This window comes from Ammospiza nelsoni, chromosome 5, assembly GCF_027579445.1.
Source record: "Ammospiza nelsoni isolate bAmmNel1 chromosome 5, bAmmNel1.pri, whole genome shotgun sequence".
Taxonomy (NCBI): domain Eukaryota; kingdom Metazoa; phylum Chordata; class Aves; order Passeriformes; family Passerellidae; genus Ammospiza; species Ammospiza nelsoni.
In genome coordinates, this window is record NC_080637.1 from 164,389 (window position 1) to 180,934 (window position 16,546).

The 16,546-nt window shown below is 65.0% G+C and overlaps 2 protein-coding genes across 2 annotated transcripts in view; both read right to left on the bottom strand.

The window, feature by feature from the left end:
• Nucleotides 1-53: 53 nt before the first annotated feature.
• Nucleotides 54-1,800, bottom strand: ATP6V1F (ATPase H+ transporting V1 subunit F). Its single transcript, XM_059471912.1, has 2 exons — nt 1,471-1,800; nt 54-1,070 (listed from the first exon to the last, which is right to left on the bottom strand). The coding sequence occupies exons 1-2, from the start codon at nt 1,626-1,628 to the stop codon at nt 869-871; spliced, it is 360 nt and encodes a 119-aa protein (XP_059327895.1). The 5' UTR covers nt 1,629-1,800; the 3' UTR covers nt 54-868.
• Nucleotides 1,801-2,617: 817 nt separating this feature from the next.
• FLNC (filamin C) overlaps nt 2,618-16,546 on the bottom strand; it is a 29,475-nt gene continuing 15,546 nt past the window's right edge. The window contains 26 exon segments of the mRNA XM_059472402.1: nt 2,618-2,748; nt 2,750-2,856; nt 3,137-3,346; nt 3,800-4,018; nt 4,215-4,391; nt 4,815-4,944; nt 5,374-5,489; nt 5,783-5,920; nt 6,308-6,577; nt 7,908-7,926; nt 7,928-8,169; nt 8,942-9,064; nt 9,156-9,308; nt 9,986-10,189; nt 10,518-10,679; nt 11,269-11,442; nt 11,570-11,698; nt 11,892-12,032; nt 12,117-12,204; nt 12,913-13,160; nt 13,257-13,280; nt 13,828-14,017; nt 14,417-14,573; nt 14,665-14,788; nt 15,253-15,420; nt 15,856-16,016. Of these exon segments, the coding sequence (XP_059328385.1) occupies nt 2,668-2,748; nt 2,750-2,856; nt 3,137-3,346; nt 3,800-4,018; nt 4,215-4,391; nt 4,815-4,944; nt 5,374-5,489; nt 5,783-5,920; nt 6,308-6,577; nt 7,908-7,926; nt 7,928-8,169; nt 8,942-9,064; nt 9,156-9,308; nt 9,986-10,189; nt 10,518-10,679; nt 11,269-11,442; nt 11,570-11,698; nt 11,892-12,032; nt 12,117-12,204; nt 12,913-13,160; nt 13,257-13,280; nt 13,828-14,017; nt 14,417-14,573; nt 14,665-14,788; nt 15,253-15,420; nt 15,856-16,016 (3,955 nt within the window). The 3' untranslated portion in view covers nt 2,618-2,667.

The window sequence follows — 16,546 nt, forward strand, 5'->3', positions numbered from 1 at the left end:
GTCCCCCCGTCCCCACCCCTCACAGCACCCCACAGAGCAGAGCAGACAGTGAGTGGTGTCAGCACATGTTGGGGACACTGTCAGGGAGACACACGGGGGACACAAATGACATTTGGGCACGGGGGAGGACAATAAATAACATTCCCCCCAGGTTCTGCTGAGGCTGAGGAGGCTGAGGAGGAGCTGGGGGAACAGTGACAAGGTCACAGTGACAACTCCCAGTGTCCTTGGGGTGTTCCTCTCCTCCCCCACGGCGTCCCTCCCTGCCTGCAGGCAGGACCTGGCAGGATTCAGCAGGATATGCTGGTGGCACTTCCCCATCACGGGACATGGCTGAGACACAGTCACGGGTCACCCTCAGGGCCCCTGTGGCAGCCCCAGGCGCCCTCAGGGACACGCCAGGCTCCCCGTGTCACCCTCAGACCCACGGGGTAACCACAGCCCCCAGCATCCAAAGGGCACCCTGGGAACCCCAGGGATCCCCCAGAATAACCCTGGGATGGGCTGGGAACCCCCCAGGCATGAGGCACAACTGCCTCAGATGGGCTGGGGGCCCCTGGGTGGGCTTCCCTGGGATGGAGACCCCCAGGCCTGGCTTGTGACCCCATAGGGCGCCAGGGGCTGTTTTGGGGTGCCAGAGGTTGTTGAGTGTAAGAAGCTGGGGGAGTGGTGGAGGACCTTTTGGGGCTGCTGGGAAGGTACCAGGGACTGTCTGGGGGTGTCAGTCACCCGTGACTGGGTGCAAAGAGGCCACGGGCGCAGGGGACAGACTGGGCGAGCTGCAGGGGCTGGCACACACGGGGGTACTGGGGGGAGCTTAGAGGGGGATTTGGGGGGTGTGGGGAGGGGCCGGGGGTCCTGGGGGGCTCTATCGCAGCTCATCGGGCGCGAAGAGCCCCCGGGCGCGGCGCAGCACCGAGTCCCGGGCCGGGTCGTAGGGGTGGTCCTTGGAGGGGATCTCGAGCACCGCGGGCAGCGCCCGGGCGTGGGCGGCGACCGCCGGCCGGATCTGCTCCGCCAGCGCCTGCGAGATCAGGATCATGCCCACGTCCTCCCGCGCCAGGAAACCCCTGCCGAGGGGAGAAAGGGAGAGTGAGGGGCACGGAGAGCCCGTGCGGGCGGGACGCGCTGCTGGGCCCCGATCCCCTGAGCGCTCCGGGCAGCCTGAGCCCAGATTCTGCCGGCCCTCTCCCTCCCCCGCCGCAACTCTGCGAGCCCCGGAGCCCAGAGCCGGACTGGGTCCCCTCAGAGCCCCCGCTGTGCGCTCACACGGGCACCGCACGGAGCCCTCAGCACCCCGAACATTACCGACACCCCGGAGCCCAGAGCCTGGTTGGATCCCCCTCAGAGTGCCCGCTGTGCGCTCACACGGGCACCTCAGGGAGCCCTCAGCACCCAGAACCTTACTGATGCCCCCGGCCCCCCTCAGGCCGCCCGAGCCCTCCCAGGCCGCCTTCCCCCCACACACACCGGAACGTCTCCTCGATCTCCGCCAGACTTGTTTCCTTCTCCACCACCAGGAAGTTGGGCCGCCGGTGCTTGTCCAGTTCCCCGATGCCGCCCAGCAGAAACCCGGTCACCGTGTCCTCGTCGCCCATCACCGCGATCAGCTTCCCGCGGCCCGCCATGCCCGGGGCCCACTGGGAACGGAATCCGTCGGGACACGGACCGTGGGACAGCGGCTGCCGGGAGCCGGCGGGTGGGGATGCGCCGCCGGGAGCGGCTGTGGTGATCGGGACCGGCCGCGACCGACCGGAACCCGCCGCCGCTTCCGGGTTCCGCCGCCGCTCCCGGAGCGCCCCGCCCACCGCTGCCCGGCAACGCGGCCCGGCCCCGCCTACCGCCGGGGAGGACCCGCGCCCCTGCTGGCCACGCCCCTCATGTCATCGCCCCACCCCTATCGCCAGCCCCGCCCCTCATCGCGCGCATGCGCAGAGCGCCGTGTCCTTGAGGGGACGCGGGGCGCTCCCCTGCACAGCGCCCCCTACCGGGCGGCACGGGCCCCGCAGGCACCTCGCACCGCGCTGGCCGGGACCCCCGAACCCCCCGGGCCCCCCAGGCTGCCGCTGTTCCTCCATGAAATCCCCTTGGACCCCCGAACCCCCCTGGCCCCCCAGGCTGCCGCTGTTCTTCCATGGAATTCCCTTGGAGCCCCGAACCCCCCGGGCCCCCCAGGCTGCCGCTGTTCTGCCATGGAATCCCCTTGGAGCCCCGAACCCCCCGGGCCCCACCATCCTGCCCCGGACCCCCAGGGCCACCCCTAAACCCTGCTGTGCTGTTCTGCACACCCCACAGTTGTGGTGTCTTGCTCAGGACACCCCTAGACCCGGCGTCCTTCTGCAGTGTGGCCCCGGCCAGGCCCGCTCCCAGCCCCATGCGTGCCATGTCCCCAGCCCCATGTGTGCCGTGTCCTCAGCCCCACATGTGCCGTGTCCCCAGTCTCACCCCAGCCCCACGTGTGCCGTGTCCCCAGTCTCCACACGTGCCGTGTCCCCATCCCCATGCGTGCCATGTCCCCATCCCCATGAGTGCCGTGTCCCCAGCCCCACGCAGGCCGTGTCCCCAGTCCCACCCCAGCCCCACCCATGCTGTGTCCCCAGTCACCACGCGGACCCCGTTCCTCTCCCAGTGCTTTATTGCCAGCCCGTGCCCCCCGCACGGGCGCGCTCAGGCCGCCGTGACACGGAAGGGGCTCCCCGGCACGTCGCAGTCGCCCCAGCGCAGCAGCAGCACGTACTCGCCGCGCTCCCCGCACGCTGTAGGTCACCGTGTACACGCGGTTCCCCTCGTGCTTCACATGCACCTCCTCGCACGGCGCCTTGGGGCCGTGCACCCCCACCAGCAGCATGTTTGTGCCTGGGGGACACAGGCAGGGTGAACCCTGAGCTCGAGACCCCAGGGTGGCCCCGAGCTTCCCCCCTGCCTCCCAGACCCTCCACCAGACTCCCCCACTCACCCACCCCATGCCCTCCCAGGGCCCCCAGGCCCGCCTTTAACCCCCCCATCCTTTCTGCAGACTCCCCAGAATTCCCTCAACACCCCACAGACCCCCCCACCTCTCCTCCAAGCCCTCACAGGGCTCCCTAGGAGCGCCTGCTGAGCCCCATCTGCCCTCCCAGCCCCCCAGTGCCCTCACCGGCCTTGCTGCAGTCCACGGTGAAGTGGTTCTTGTGGCCGAGGCGGGCGGCTGCCAGCCCTGGCCCCCGGGCCACCACCTGCCCAGCGTCTGACGGGGCCTTGGTGACCCCCCCAAAGGCGGGGGGGCCCCGCGAGCCCGCCCTCACCACCGGCTCCACCAACACTGTCGAGGTCTCGTGCAGACTGTGCCCGCCCGACAGCCGTGGGCCTGCGGAGCACCAGGGGGACACGGTCAGCCCCCACCGTGGGACACCCCCATCACACCGAGCTGGGGGGACATCTTTCAGGGACAACCCCCCGCCCCCTGGGATCCCCACTGTGTCATCCTGGGGCTCCTACACCACGTCACCCCCCCGCACCCCCCCCACCGCTGTCACCCTGGGGTCCTGCAGGGTGGCCCTCCTGCAACTCTCCATCATGGCCATCACTGACCCTTGCCACCCCGCACGGGGGACTCCCGTGTTCTCCTCCCCCAGTCTCCCTTTTCCATGCCCCCCAGCCCATCTGCACCACTGACCTTGGCCTTGAAGGGGCCCCAGTGTCCCCATGTCCCCCTCAGTTCCCGTGTCCCCACTAGTTCTGTGTTCCTCTCTGTCCCCATGTCCCTCCCAATACCCATGTACCCATGTCTCCTCCCAGCCCCATGTCCCCCTGTTCATACCAGTGACCTTGGCCTTGAAAGGGCTCCCTACGATGTGGTGGGGGCCTCCATACTTGATGGAGATGAGGTAGTTGCCAGGGGCCATCGGGGTGTAGGTGACGCGGTGGCCCTCGGGAACCTCGGTACAGTCCAGCTCCACTTTGGAGGGGCCATCAATGGTGACAGCCAGTGCTCCTGCCCCTGCGTTGGCTGTCTGCACCAGGAACTCTGAGGGCACCCCTGAGAGATGGACGTGGGGATGGCATCATGGGGGGGACACCAGGACACCGTTGTGGTCACCACCCACGGCCACGTTCCCACCATGGCAGCGCCATGGCCACATCTCCATCGTGGCTCCGTCCCCATCACCGTTTCACGGCCGTGTCTGTGCCCGCCCCCTCGCACAGCCCCATCCCTGTCTCCACAGCACTGTCACCTGTGCGGCCGCCCTCGAGGCCGGGCCCGAAGGCAGTGACGAGCCCAGGGTCCCCGGCCTGGCTCTGCTCGCCCACACGGATGTTGAAGGGGCTCCCGGGCACGTGGCGCCCATTGAAGCGCAGGTCGATGGAGTGCACTCCGTTCTCCCGCGGCAGGAACCCCAGCGCGTACCGGTCTGGGGGACACAGACATGTCACCGTGTCCCTGTGTCCCCACACCTCCATGTCCCCGTGTCCCCACACCCCCGTGTCCCTGTGTCCCCATGTCCCTACACCCCTGTTCTCGCACAGCAGGAACCCCAGTGCATATCAGGGGACACTGACACATCCCCACACCCCTGTGGCCCGTGTCCCCACATCCCTGTATCTCCACACCCCACGCAAGAACCCCAGTGTGTACTAGTCTGGGGGATGCCATCATGTCACCACATCCTGTGTCCTTGTGTCCCTGTGTCACTCTGTCCCCATATCCCATGTTCCCATGCTCTCAAGCCCCATGTCCCCACATCACATGATGTCCCCGTGTCTTGCACCCTGTGCCCACAACCCCACATCTGCAGACCCGGTGTCCCCACAGTGTCCCCAGGGTGTCCCCTCACCGCTGTCCAGCTCGGACACGTAGCACTCCTCCACCACCCCTGCAGGCGTGTGCACCTTGGCGTCGATGACGCCGCGCGCCCCGTTCAGCTGCACGGCGAAGGACGCTGGCTGGTTCACTGCCACTGTCTCCTGTGGGGACACCACAGTGGCATCAGGGACGGGGGGACAGGGGGACATCGTGAATGGTGCCAGCTGGGTCACCCCCGGGAATGAGGGGACAAGGCGGGGGGGGCAGTGGGGCAGGGGGAACACCATGGGGCCCACGGGTGACACAGGGGTGCAGTGTGACACAAGGGACGCGAGACTGGCACCAGAGAGGGTCCCAAGGCTGGCACAGGGGGACATAAAGGTGGTCTAGGGGTGACATGAGGGAGGGAGAGGTGGCTCCAGAGGGCCCAAGGTGCCACAGGAGACCCAGTGGTGGCACACAGTGGGCATCCCAAGAGTGCAATAGGGGCTCAGAGCAGCCCAAGGGTGACCTGGGGACCCAGCGGGCATCCTGTGGCACGTGAGCCCAGGGGTGCCCCAGGGTTCCACAGGGGCTGTCCCCTGCTGTACCTGCAGGCTGGTGACAGTGAGGCGTCGGGCATCATCAGAGTGGGAGGCGACAGGGACAATGAAGGGGCTGTCAGGGATGTGCTCCTCATTGAACTTGATGGACACCTCGTAGTCACCTGGGGGACAGGGGACAGTCAGGCAGGAGCCCCCACACAGGGACACCTTCCCTTGGGAACACTGTTATGTGGGGACACCCATGCACAGAGACACCCTCCCATGGGGACACCTGAGCAGAGACACCTTTATTTAGGGACATCCTCCTGGGGGGATACCCTTAATTGGGGATACATTTGCATGTGGGTTCCTCCTCATATGAGGGTCCTGTGGCCCCAGCCCCAGGCTGAGCACCCTGGGGGATGTTAGGGGTGGTTAGGATGGTTGGGGGTGTTGGGGTACAGCCCCCCCTCACCTGGCTCCTGCACCAGGTAGGAGACGCCACAGGAGCCGTCCTTGCGGTCCTCAAAGGAGATCTCGGCCTTGCTGGGCCCCTCGACAGCGATGGAGAGGCCCCCCGCGCCCGCCTCACGCGTCCAGATGCTGAACTCAGCTGGGGGGGCCACCGGGGTCACCCTGGCCCTCGATGGCACCCCGGGATGGTGACACCCAGCACAGACCTGCACCCACCTCCCCATGCCCCCCCAAAGAACCCACAGCCGACCCATGGAACACAGAGCACCTATGACGCCCCCCCATTGCCCCCACACCCATCTGTACCCAAATCCCCCATCACAGCACCCAGAGCCCCCAGATTTCACCAGCACCCCACACACACACAGCACCCATAGCACCTACCCCCCCCCAGCCACCCACATCCCCAGCAGCACCCAGGCCCCACACACATCCCCCAAGAGCACCGGTCCCATTGCCCGCACATCCCCACCACACCCACACACCCATTGCCCCCAGAGCCCCCCGGCCCCCATCGTCCCCGTACCTGGCGTGCCGGCCACGGCGCGCTGCAGCCCGGTGCCCCCCGCGCGCACCTTGTGGGCGCCGCCCTCGCCCAGCGGCCCCACGGTGAACTGGAAGGGGCTCCCAGGCACGTGCTGCCCGCGGAACTTGACGCTGACGGTGTGGGCGCCCGTCTCCTGGGGCACGAAGCGCACGCTGTACACCCCCGCGGCCCCCGGCACCACCTCGGCCTCGCGCCGCTGCCCCGACGGGCTCAGCACCTGCGCCGACAGCTCCTGCGCCGACGCCTCGCCTGCGGGCACGCGCCGCATCACCGTGGGCACCCCAAAACAGCAGCACCCCAGGGCCACACCAGCACCCCACCACTATGGCACCCCAGCTCCTGCGCCGATGCCTCGCCTGCAGTCACACACCATGTCACCCCGCGGGCACCTGGGCACCCCAACATCACCCCATTGTTGTCACACCACCACTGTGCCACTTTGGCACCCCAGCACCCCATCACTACATGGCACACTCATCCTGCCATCAGAGCACCTCGTCACCACATCACTCCATCATCCTGTAAGCCAGGTACCCCTGCACCCCAGCCCCTCTGCACCCCATTTCCATATCACCATGTCACTATGGCATTCCAGCACCTCTCACCATGGCACCCTGTCACCCATCAAGCCATCACCCTGGCACCACAGCACCCCTGCACCCTGTCACTAGGGCACTGTGTCATCCTGTCACCCCAACATCCTGTCACTCTGCTACCAGGGCACTGGGGCACCCCATTGCCCCATCACCTTCTCACCATCATCCCAAGGGCTCCCTGGCACACTCACGCCCTGCTACCCCACCACCAGGGCACCTTGTCACTGCCATCCCACCACCCTGCCACCAGTGTGCCCTGACATCACAACACCCACCAGAGCCCATGTACACGACCAGTGGGTGCACCCCACCCTGCAAGTGCACCCCCTCATGCACAGGACACGTGCACTTGCCAGCGTGCACACACACACAGTCACACACACGTGTGCACACACATGCACACGCCCTTGAGGGACTGCACACCCGTGCCGAGGGGACCCACAGCCCTCTGGGCTGAGCACACACACCCTGTAACCAGGTGTGCACCTGCGTGTGCAAAGAGCCAGAGCTGCCCACACCTCTGCACACATCCCATGTGAAGGGCACCCCCCATCAGCACAGCAGCCCCCACGCGTGTGCCAGGGACTCTGTCCCAGGTGTGTCCCGGGCACACACAGGTGGACCCTTGTGTGAGCACACAGCCCTTGTGCAAGGGCACTCCTGTGGCAAGTGTGCCCAGCGCTCACGCAAGCCCCGTTCCCTGCACACCCAGCCCTTGTGCAGGCACACACCTCGGGCCTCACATGCAAGCAGCTTGTGCAAGCACAGCTCTGTGCAAACACACACTGATGCTCCAATGCACCCAGCCCTTGTGCAAACACACTTCCCTGCACTCACACTCCCCTCATGCCCACCCACCCCTTGTGCAAGCACAGCACAGTGCCCTGCACGCCCAGCCCAGGTGTGCCCGTGCCCCTCGTGCCCACGCGGCCCCTGTGCACTCCCACTTTGCTGCACCCCGAGCACCCCGGGGCAGGACGCACCCTCGTGTGCGCGCGCGGGGGGCTGCGAAGGCGCCGATGCCCTCGCGGGTCCCGAAGGCCCCGAAGGCCCCGAAGGGCTCCGGGGGTGCGCGGGGGAAGGCGCCGCCCACGCGGGTTGATTCCTCCACGTGCACCTCGCGCGTGGTCTCGCCGCCGCGCGTCTTGCTGATCTCGGTGCGCTCCGTGCGTGTGTACGTGTGGCTGCTGCGCGTGAACGTGCGCGTCAGCCGCTCCTGCGCCGACACCATCTGGAACCAGTTCCCTGGGGGACGCCCCGCGGGACACACAGGGACAGTGCGGACACGTGGGGACACGTGGGGACCACAGGGTGTGAGCACAGACGGGGAACGGAAGGGTGCACAGAGCAGTGACGGGGACACAGGAGGATATGGACAGACATGGGGATGAATGGACAGAGGGATGGATGTAGTGGTGGGAGGAGACGTGGATGAGTAGAGACACGGGGGGATGGAGACAAGGATGGACACAGGGAGGATGGAATCATGATGGGTGGAGACATGGGTGGTCACAGGGTTGGAAGTAGAGAATGGTGCGGGGACAGGTGGAGCCAAGGGTGGATGAAGGCAGAGATGGACACGTGGATAGGTGTGAATGGACACACAGACATGTGGGCAGAGGTATCAGTGCGGGGTGGCACGCACAGTGGGATGCAAGGACGCAGGCACAGGCACACAGAGGGACACAGACATGGACACAGACGCACGGAGGGGAGAGAAAGAGGAAGCAAGGAGAAATCAGAGCTGGAGTGGCTGAGATGTGTCTCCATCCCCATGGCCCACAGAGCAGGAGGAGGAAGAAGATTAGGATGGAGAAGGGAGAAGAAGAGGAGGAAGAGAGGAGGATGATGAAACATGAAGAGGAGGATAATGGGGGATGGAAGATGAGAAGAGGAGAAGGAAGAGGAAGAGGAGGACAAGAGGAGGAGAAGGAGGAGGAGAAGGAGGGAGGGTGGGAGGAGGAGGGGGTAGGAGGAGGAGAAGAAGGAGGAGAAGAAGGAGGAAGGCCAACCATACCTGGGATCTTGAGGTTGAGGTCGCAGGTGCTGCCAACAGTGGCGATGGAGGGCGCCTGCCGCCGGCGCGTGATGCTCTCCTTCATGCGCCCCTCACCCGTCACCTTCACCGTGAAGGGGCTCCCTGTGGGACACAGTTACCTCCGTCACCCCCTGGGCTCCTAGCACCCCTCCCCACCACCACCCTCTGTCCCCCATGTGTCTCCCAGCCCCACCTGGGACATGTTTGTCAGCAAACTTGATGTTGATGATGTAGTTGCCGGGCTCGGTGGGGCAGTAGGTGACTTTGCAGGTGCCATCCTCCATGTCCTCACAGTTAATGTCCACCTTGCTGGGGCCTTCAATGGACAGGCCCAGCCCGCCGTAACCTGGGTGGATATGGGGACGTGATCAGCAGTGTCCCATGGAGGCTGTCCTTGTCCTGGTCATGGTCACACCACAGCCACAAACCCAAATTGTCCATGGTCACCACCCAATCCCAGTCATCACCCCTGTCCTGGCCACGGCCATGCCATGGTCACCACAGCATCACCCTCTTGGCTGCACCATGGACATGGCCACCACTCCATCCTGGCCACGGTCAAACCATGCCCATAATCATGGCCACCAGCCCATCCTGTTGTCCACAGCCATGGCATGGCCTTAGCCACATTTCACCTGGGCATTGGCCATGCCACCACCATGGTCACCGTCCCATTTAGATGAAGGTCACAGTATAGCCACCACCTGATCCTGTGCTGGCCACAGCTGTAGCATGGCCATGGTCCTCAAATCATCCTGGCTATGGCCACATGGCCACCACAGCCACCATCCAGCCCCAGCCACAGGGACCATCCGGCCTCGGCCATGACCATCACCACCATCCCTTCCTGGCCACATATAGCTTTGGCCACCATCACATGTGGCCTTAGTACACCACAGCAATAACCATGGCCACCACCTCATCCTTGGATGGCCACAGCCTACCCATGGTCATGGCCATCACCCCATCCTGCCCTTGGCCATGGCTACCCCTGCCCCATGGCCATGCCCCACATGTCCTCACCAGCGCTGCGTGTGTCCACGATGAACTCAGCCACCTCAAAGGTGTGGCCCTCCAGAAGGCCCTGGCCCCACACCTTGACCCGTCCAGCATCACCAATCTCTGACTGTCCCACCAGGATCTTGAAGGGGCTGTTGGTGACGTGCTGCCCGCTCTTCCGCACGCTCACCACATGCTCGCCCACCTCCTTGGGCGTGAATGAGATGCCTGGGGAGGACACAGCAGTCACACACCACCACCAGACATGGCCACTACACATGTACCATCCCCAAGCCACTGCCACTAGCCCCTGGCCACCTCCACCAGCCCTGGGCCACCATCCAAGTCCCCTGACTATGGCCACCAACTCCCTGCTGACCCAATGCCACAAGGCCACCCATCCCTGTGACCCCCTAGCCCCACTGGTCCCTGTCCCGACAAGTCCCCAGGTCCCACATCCTCCTCTCATGTGCCCATGTGCCAGTTCTCCTGTGCCACATCTGCATGTCCCTGTGTCCCCGTGGTGTCCCCGTGGTATCCCCGTGTCCCTGCACACCGATGTGGCGGTTGGGCAGCCTCTTGAGCAGGCATGGCTCCTCGTTGCCCGAGGGTGCGCGGATGGTGGCCGCCAGCAGGCTCAGGTCCGTCTCTGCGATCTTCAGGGACACATCCGTTGAGGTGCCCACATTGAGCTGGGACGTGCGCATGGAGTCATCCCCTGCAGAGACGCCATCAGCAGGGACATCAGCCCAAGGTGGACGACAAGATGAATATGATCCCAGGGGTAGTGGGATGATGTTCCCAAAGCCCCCACAAGGTCCCAGTGGACATATGGAGAGGGTCCTCAGAGTCAGGGGTCGCCCAAAGCCGTGTGAATAGCATCCTCAAGGCCATGGATAGAGTCCCCACAAGGTCTACATGGCCTTGTGATGGGGTCCTCAAAGCTCTGTGACACCCCCATGGCCATGGTTTGGGGACTCCAAGGTTTCACAGTGTTCCCAAGGCCATGGGAGGGGGGATCCTGGTGGCCAGGGATGGACAAGAGATACCGCAGCTGTCCCAATGGCCATGGGGCAAGTGTGCCCATTACCCCACAGGTGTCCCCATGACCATGTCATGGTCTTTGTGACCCACAGGTGCCCCCATGGCCATACAAGTGCCCCCACAGCCTCGCAGGTGCCCTCATGGCCATTACTCCATAGATGTCTCCATGGCCAACCAGGTGCCCCCATGGCCATATGGAGCTGCCAAGAGCCCCCAGAACTGCCCCAGCCCGCAGTGTGCACGGTGCCCCCAGCCTGTCTCACCAGTGATCTTGGCAGTGAAGGGGCTGCCCGGGATGTGTTTGTCATCAAAGCGCACAATGATGCTGTAGTCGCCAGGGGCTGTGGGCAGGTAGGACACGGTGCATGTCCCGTCCTTGTTGTCCTGGCAGGTGATCTCCGCCTTGGAGGGACCTTCCACCGCGAGCGACAGCCCACCTGGAGGCACAGGCGTTGTCAGAAGGCACTGGACAAGGGGTGTCAGGAGGCAGCAGGGCTCTCCAGTCCCTCCTGATGGCACTGGGGGGTCCCCATGACCTCCCAGCCCCCCTTGGCCATCACTCACCCTCGCCAGCATCCTTGGTGACAATGGTGAATGTGCACGGCTTGTTGACCATCCCATGGCTCAGCCCAGGCCCATAGGCACTGACGTGGCGTGGGTTGATGGCATCCACGTAGAACTGGAGGGGACTCCCTGGGGACACAAGGGACAATGGTCAGGGACACCCCAACACAAGGGTGACCAACCATGGACCCCACAGAGACATTCCACAGGGACATTCCACACCGTGGTGCATGCCTGCCCCACAGGAGCCCAGCCAGGGCATAGTTGCATCCAGTTTCCTCAGACACCTCCCAGTGCCCCCCAGTGCCCCCCAGCAGCTCACCAGGGATGTGGTTGCCATCGTAGCGAATGTCCATCTCGTGCAGCCCCTTCTCAGAGGGGGCATAGTGCACTGTCACCGTCCCGTCCTTGTTGTCAGTGATGCTGGGCCGCGCTGTCTTCCCCGAGGGCATCCGCACCTCACCTGGGGGTATTCCATCAGTAGGGGCACCAAGAGGGGGCTGGTGCCTGAAGGAGTGCTCACCATCCCCACAGCCCAGCGCTGTACCTGTGATCTCACCCTTCTGCACCGTGAAGGGGATGACGAGGTTGAAGGGCCGGAGGTTCTCGGTGGTGGCCGGGGGCTCCTCCGTGGCCTGATCATGGGGCAGAGAGGGAAGGTGAGAACCTCATGGTGGGCTCCCAGCCCCAGGGTGGCCATAGAGGGGACATGATAATGCCCAAGGTGGGCTCCCAGCCCTGTGATGACCCTCATGACCTCCAAACCCCATGGTGTCCACCATGATCCTAACAACGCCCAACACCACAGCCCTGGCCCCACAGTGCCCACCATGGTCTCCCAACTCTCATCTCCATGATGGTCACCACTGTCCCAGCACTGCCCCTCTATGGTCCCCCAGTTCCATAACTCCCATCATGGTCACCCAACCCTACAGTGCCCATTGTGCTCTTGCAGCTCCACGCTGACTGACTCAACTCTCTGTCCCTTGGTGTTGACCATGGCCCCAGTCCTCTGTCTTTTGATGCCTACCACGAGGTTCCAACCCCACCATGGTGTTACTCTGGTGTTCAAAATCTGTCCCTTGCTGTCCGTTGTGCCCTCAACTCTTTGCCCCTTGGATCCACCATTTCCCAACCCCACCAAGATTTCACCCTGGTGTTCAAAATGCAGTGCCCCACTCACCATGACATGGAAGGGGCTGTTAGGGACGTGCCCCACTCACCATGACATGGAAGGGGCTGTTGGGGACGTGCCCCACTCACCACGACATGGAAGGGGCTGTTGGGGACGTGCCCCACTCACCACGACATGGAAGGGGCTGTTGGGGACGTGCCCCACTCACCATGACATGGAAGGGGCTGTTAGGGACGTGCTCCCCGCCAAAGCGGATGGTGATGACGTATTTGCCGGGCTCAGGAGCGGTGTAGAAGATGTCAAAAGTGCCGTCGTGGTTTTCCACCACATCCACATCCAACTCGGCACCGTCAGGCGTTGACACCTTGCAGGTGACCTTGCCCTGCCCCGCCGCCTTTGCGTCCACCGTGATCACCGTCTCCTCCCCGATCTGGATCGTGGGGCCCAGGCAGGCACCTGCAGGGAGGGTGGGGTCAGGGCCACGGGGGGGCTCCAAACCTATCCCCCAACTGCCTCCTCCCAGCCCCCCAACTGCCCCCTGGCACCACTTACCCAGTCCATGGCCCCCAATGGATACTGCAAGAAAGACCAGGGAGAGCGGTGAGAAGGGGTTGGGGGGCTGGTTGGGGGGCCAGGGGGGCCGAGGGGGCCGGGGAGCTCCGGGGGGGCTGGCACATCCTGTCCTGGGGGCACCCATTCATCCCCACTGTGCCGCGGGGCAGGTCTGGGGCGGTGGCAGGGGTGCTGGGGGGCAGGAGTGGGGCAGGGGGTGTGCTGGGGGGCAGCAGTGGGGCAGGGCGTGTGCTGGGGGGCAGCCACGGGGTGGTGGGGGTAAGGCAGGGGTGTCTGGGCTGGGTGCTGTGGGGCAGCAGGGGGGCACTGTGGGTCAGTATATGGGTGTTGTGGGACAGCAGGGGGACACTGTGGGTCAGCATACGGATGTTGTGGGGCAGGAGGGGATGCTGTGGGGCAAGAGGGACGCTGTGGGGCAGGGAGGGGTGCGCTGGGGCAGCGAGGGGACATCGTGGGGCAGTGAGGGGATGCTGTGCGTCAGCAAGGGGATGCCAGAGGCCAGCAAGGGGATGACACAGGTCAGCATAGGGACACTGGGGGGCAGCCCCACCTGTGACGAGGCACTTGCTGGCATCGCCAGAGGGCACGGCCAGGACGCGGAAGGGCGATGCGGGGATCTCGTCGCCCCCGTACTTGACAGTGCTGGTGTAGCGCCCCGGCACGTCGGGCACGTAGGACACCGTATAGGTGCCGTCCCCGTTGTCCCGGATTGAGGCCTTCTTGGGCTGTCCCTCGGGGTCCTGCAGGCAGCCCCATCAGTGCCCGTGCTGGGGGCACCCTGTGGGGCTCAGCACCCCGGGGTGTGGGGAAAGGGCACCCTGTGGGGCTTAGCACCCCGGGGTGTGGGGAAAGGGCACCCTGTGGGGCTCAGCACCCCGGGGTGTGGGGAAAGGGCACCCTGTGGGGCTCAGCACCCCGGGGTGTGGGGAAAGGGCACCCTGTGGGGCTCAGCACCCTGGGGTGTGGGGAAAGGGCACCCTGTGGGGCTCAGCACCCCGGGGTGTGGGGAAAGGGCACCATGGGGTGCTCAGCACCCATGACCCCCCTGCACTGACCAGGATCTGCACGGTGAGCAGCCCATCCCCAGCATGCCCCCCACAACCCTCACAGTCCCCCACATCTCCCCCTCACACACTGACCAGGATCTGGACGGTGAGCAGCCCCTCGCCAGCGTCGCGGGCGTCAATGGTGAATTCCACGGGCAGGCTGGCAGGGATGCCCCCCGCGCTCAGCCCGGGGCCGCTCGCCCGCACCTTGCTGGCATCGTGGGTGGGCAGCACCGTCACCTTGAAGGGGCTGGGGGAGGCAGGGAGTCAGGGGGGCGCCGGGATCTCCAGGCTGTGTGGGGATCCTGTCCCTTGTGCCCACCCGAGGCAGGGTCTCTCACCTGCGCGGCACCTCCTGCCCCCCGTACTTGATGGACACGGTGTAGGGCCCATCGGTGGCCGGCGTGTAGGTGACCTTGTGGGTGCCATCGCCGTTGTCTCGGATCTCCACTGGCTCCGGCAGCCCTGTGGGACAGTGGGACGTGTGGGGTGGGGACACGTGAGGCAGGGAGACGTGTGGGACAGGAGGACATAGAGCAGCATGTAGGGCACAACCTCCCTGGGTGGATCTGAGCATCCATGAGGAGGACACCCCATGGAGTTGGATGCCCTATGAAGAAGGACATCCATGGGGCTGGATGTCCTATGGGGTAGGACACTCTATGGAGCAGGACGTCCACAGGTAGGACACCCTATATAACAGGGGACACCGTGAGGCTGGGCACCCTTTGGAACAGGGCATCCATGGTGCCAGACAACCCAGGAGTCAGGGCACCCCAGGGGCAGGACTCTCCATAGACCATGGGATCCAAGGGCCAGGACATCCTATGGAGCAGGACAAGACGCAGAACACCCCCAAGGTCAGGACACCCCCAAGGCCAGGACACCCCACGAGACACAGGCCCCCTGCCCCCCATGTCCCCACGTACCAGTGGGCCCCAGCAGCGTCACCTCGAGGGCGGCACGTCCCGCGGCACTGACGTCCACGGTGAAGCTCTGGGGCAGCCGGGCACGGACACTGGGGCCCAGCCCCGGCCCCGAGCACGTCACCTTGGAGGCGTCCACAGCATCCCGCACTCGCACCCGGAACGGGCTCCCTGTGTGCAGAGAGGGGTCAGGGCATGAGGGAGGCGCCATGGGGCAGCTGGGGATGGGGGCAGAGTGGCAATGCCAATGGGAGTGTGGGGTCAGTGTGGGGATGGGGTCAGTGTGGGGACAAGGTCAACATGGCCACGAGCTCAACAGGGGCACAGGGACAGCGTGGCCGTACAGTTGGCGCGTCCATCATGTCATGGACACTTTGTGGGGTCAGTGTGTCATAAGGTCAGTGTGGCCATGGGGTCAATGGGAGCCATGAGGACAACACGGCCATTGGTCAGTGTGGCCTCGGGGGTACCAAAGCCGTGGGGACAGCACAGGCAGGGGACAGCTTGGCTGCGGGGCCACCGTGGGTGGGTGACCACGGTGAAGCCCTGTGCCTGAGAGATGACAGTGAGGACGTGTCCCGCAGCCCCGTCCCCGCGTGTGCCCACCTGGGATGGGGTGGCCGCCGAAGGTGATGTTGACGTCGTAGTCACCAGGCGTGAAGGGGATGTACTCCACGGCGCAGCTCCCGTCCTTGTTGTCCTTGCAGGACATCTTCGCCTCTGAGGGACCCTCGATGGCCAGGCCCAGCCCCCCGGTGCCCGCGCCCCTGGGGACATGCCACCGCTCAGAGAGGTGACACGGGCACGCCAGGGGGAGCAACTGCCATGGTGGGGAGATGGAGGTGCGACCTCCATGGCAGGGGGAGGGACGTGCCACCTCCCTGGCAGAGGTGGCACCTCCATGGCAAGGGGACAGAGATGATATCCTGGTGACATGGGATGGAGGTGGCACTTTCATAGCAGGGGGGGAGATGCCTGTTTGGTGACATGGGATGGAGGTGGCACATCCATGGAAAAGGACACAGGTGGTAGAGGATGCAAGAGGTGGTGTGAGACCTCCGTGGCAGAACATGAAGATGCCAGAGTGGTGGCATGGGATGGAGGTGGCAGGCTGGGGGTGTGGGATAGAGGTGGGACATGCACATAAAGGGCACAGGTGCAAGAGGATAGTGGTGGCACTTCCATGACAGGCAATGGAGATGGTGGCCTGGCATGGAGGTGACATCTCTGGGGGAGGAGTCCATGGGTGTGGGAACCGAGGGACTCAGGGCTGGTGCCCACCTGGTCTCCACAGTGA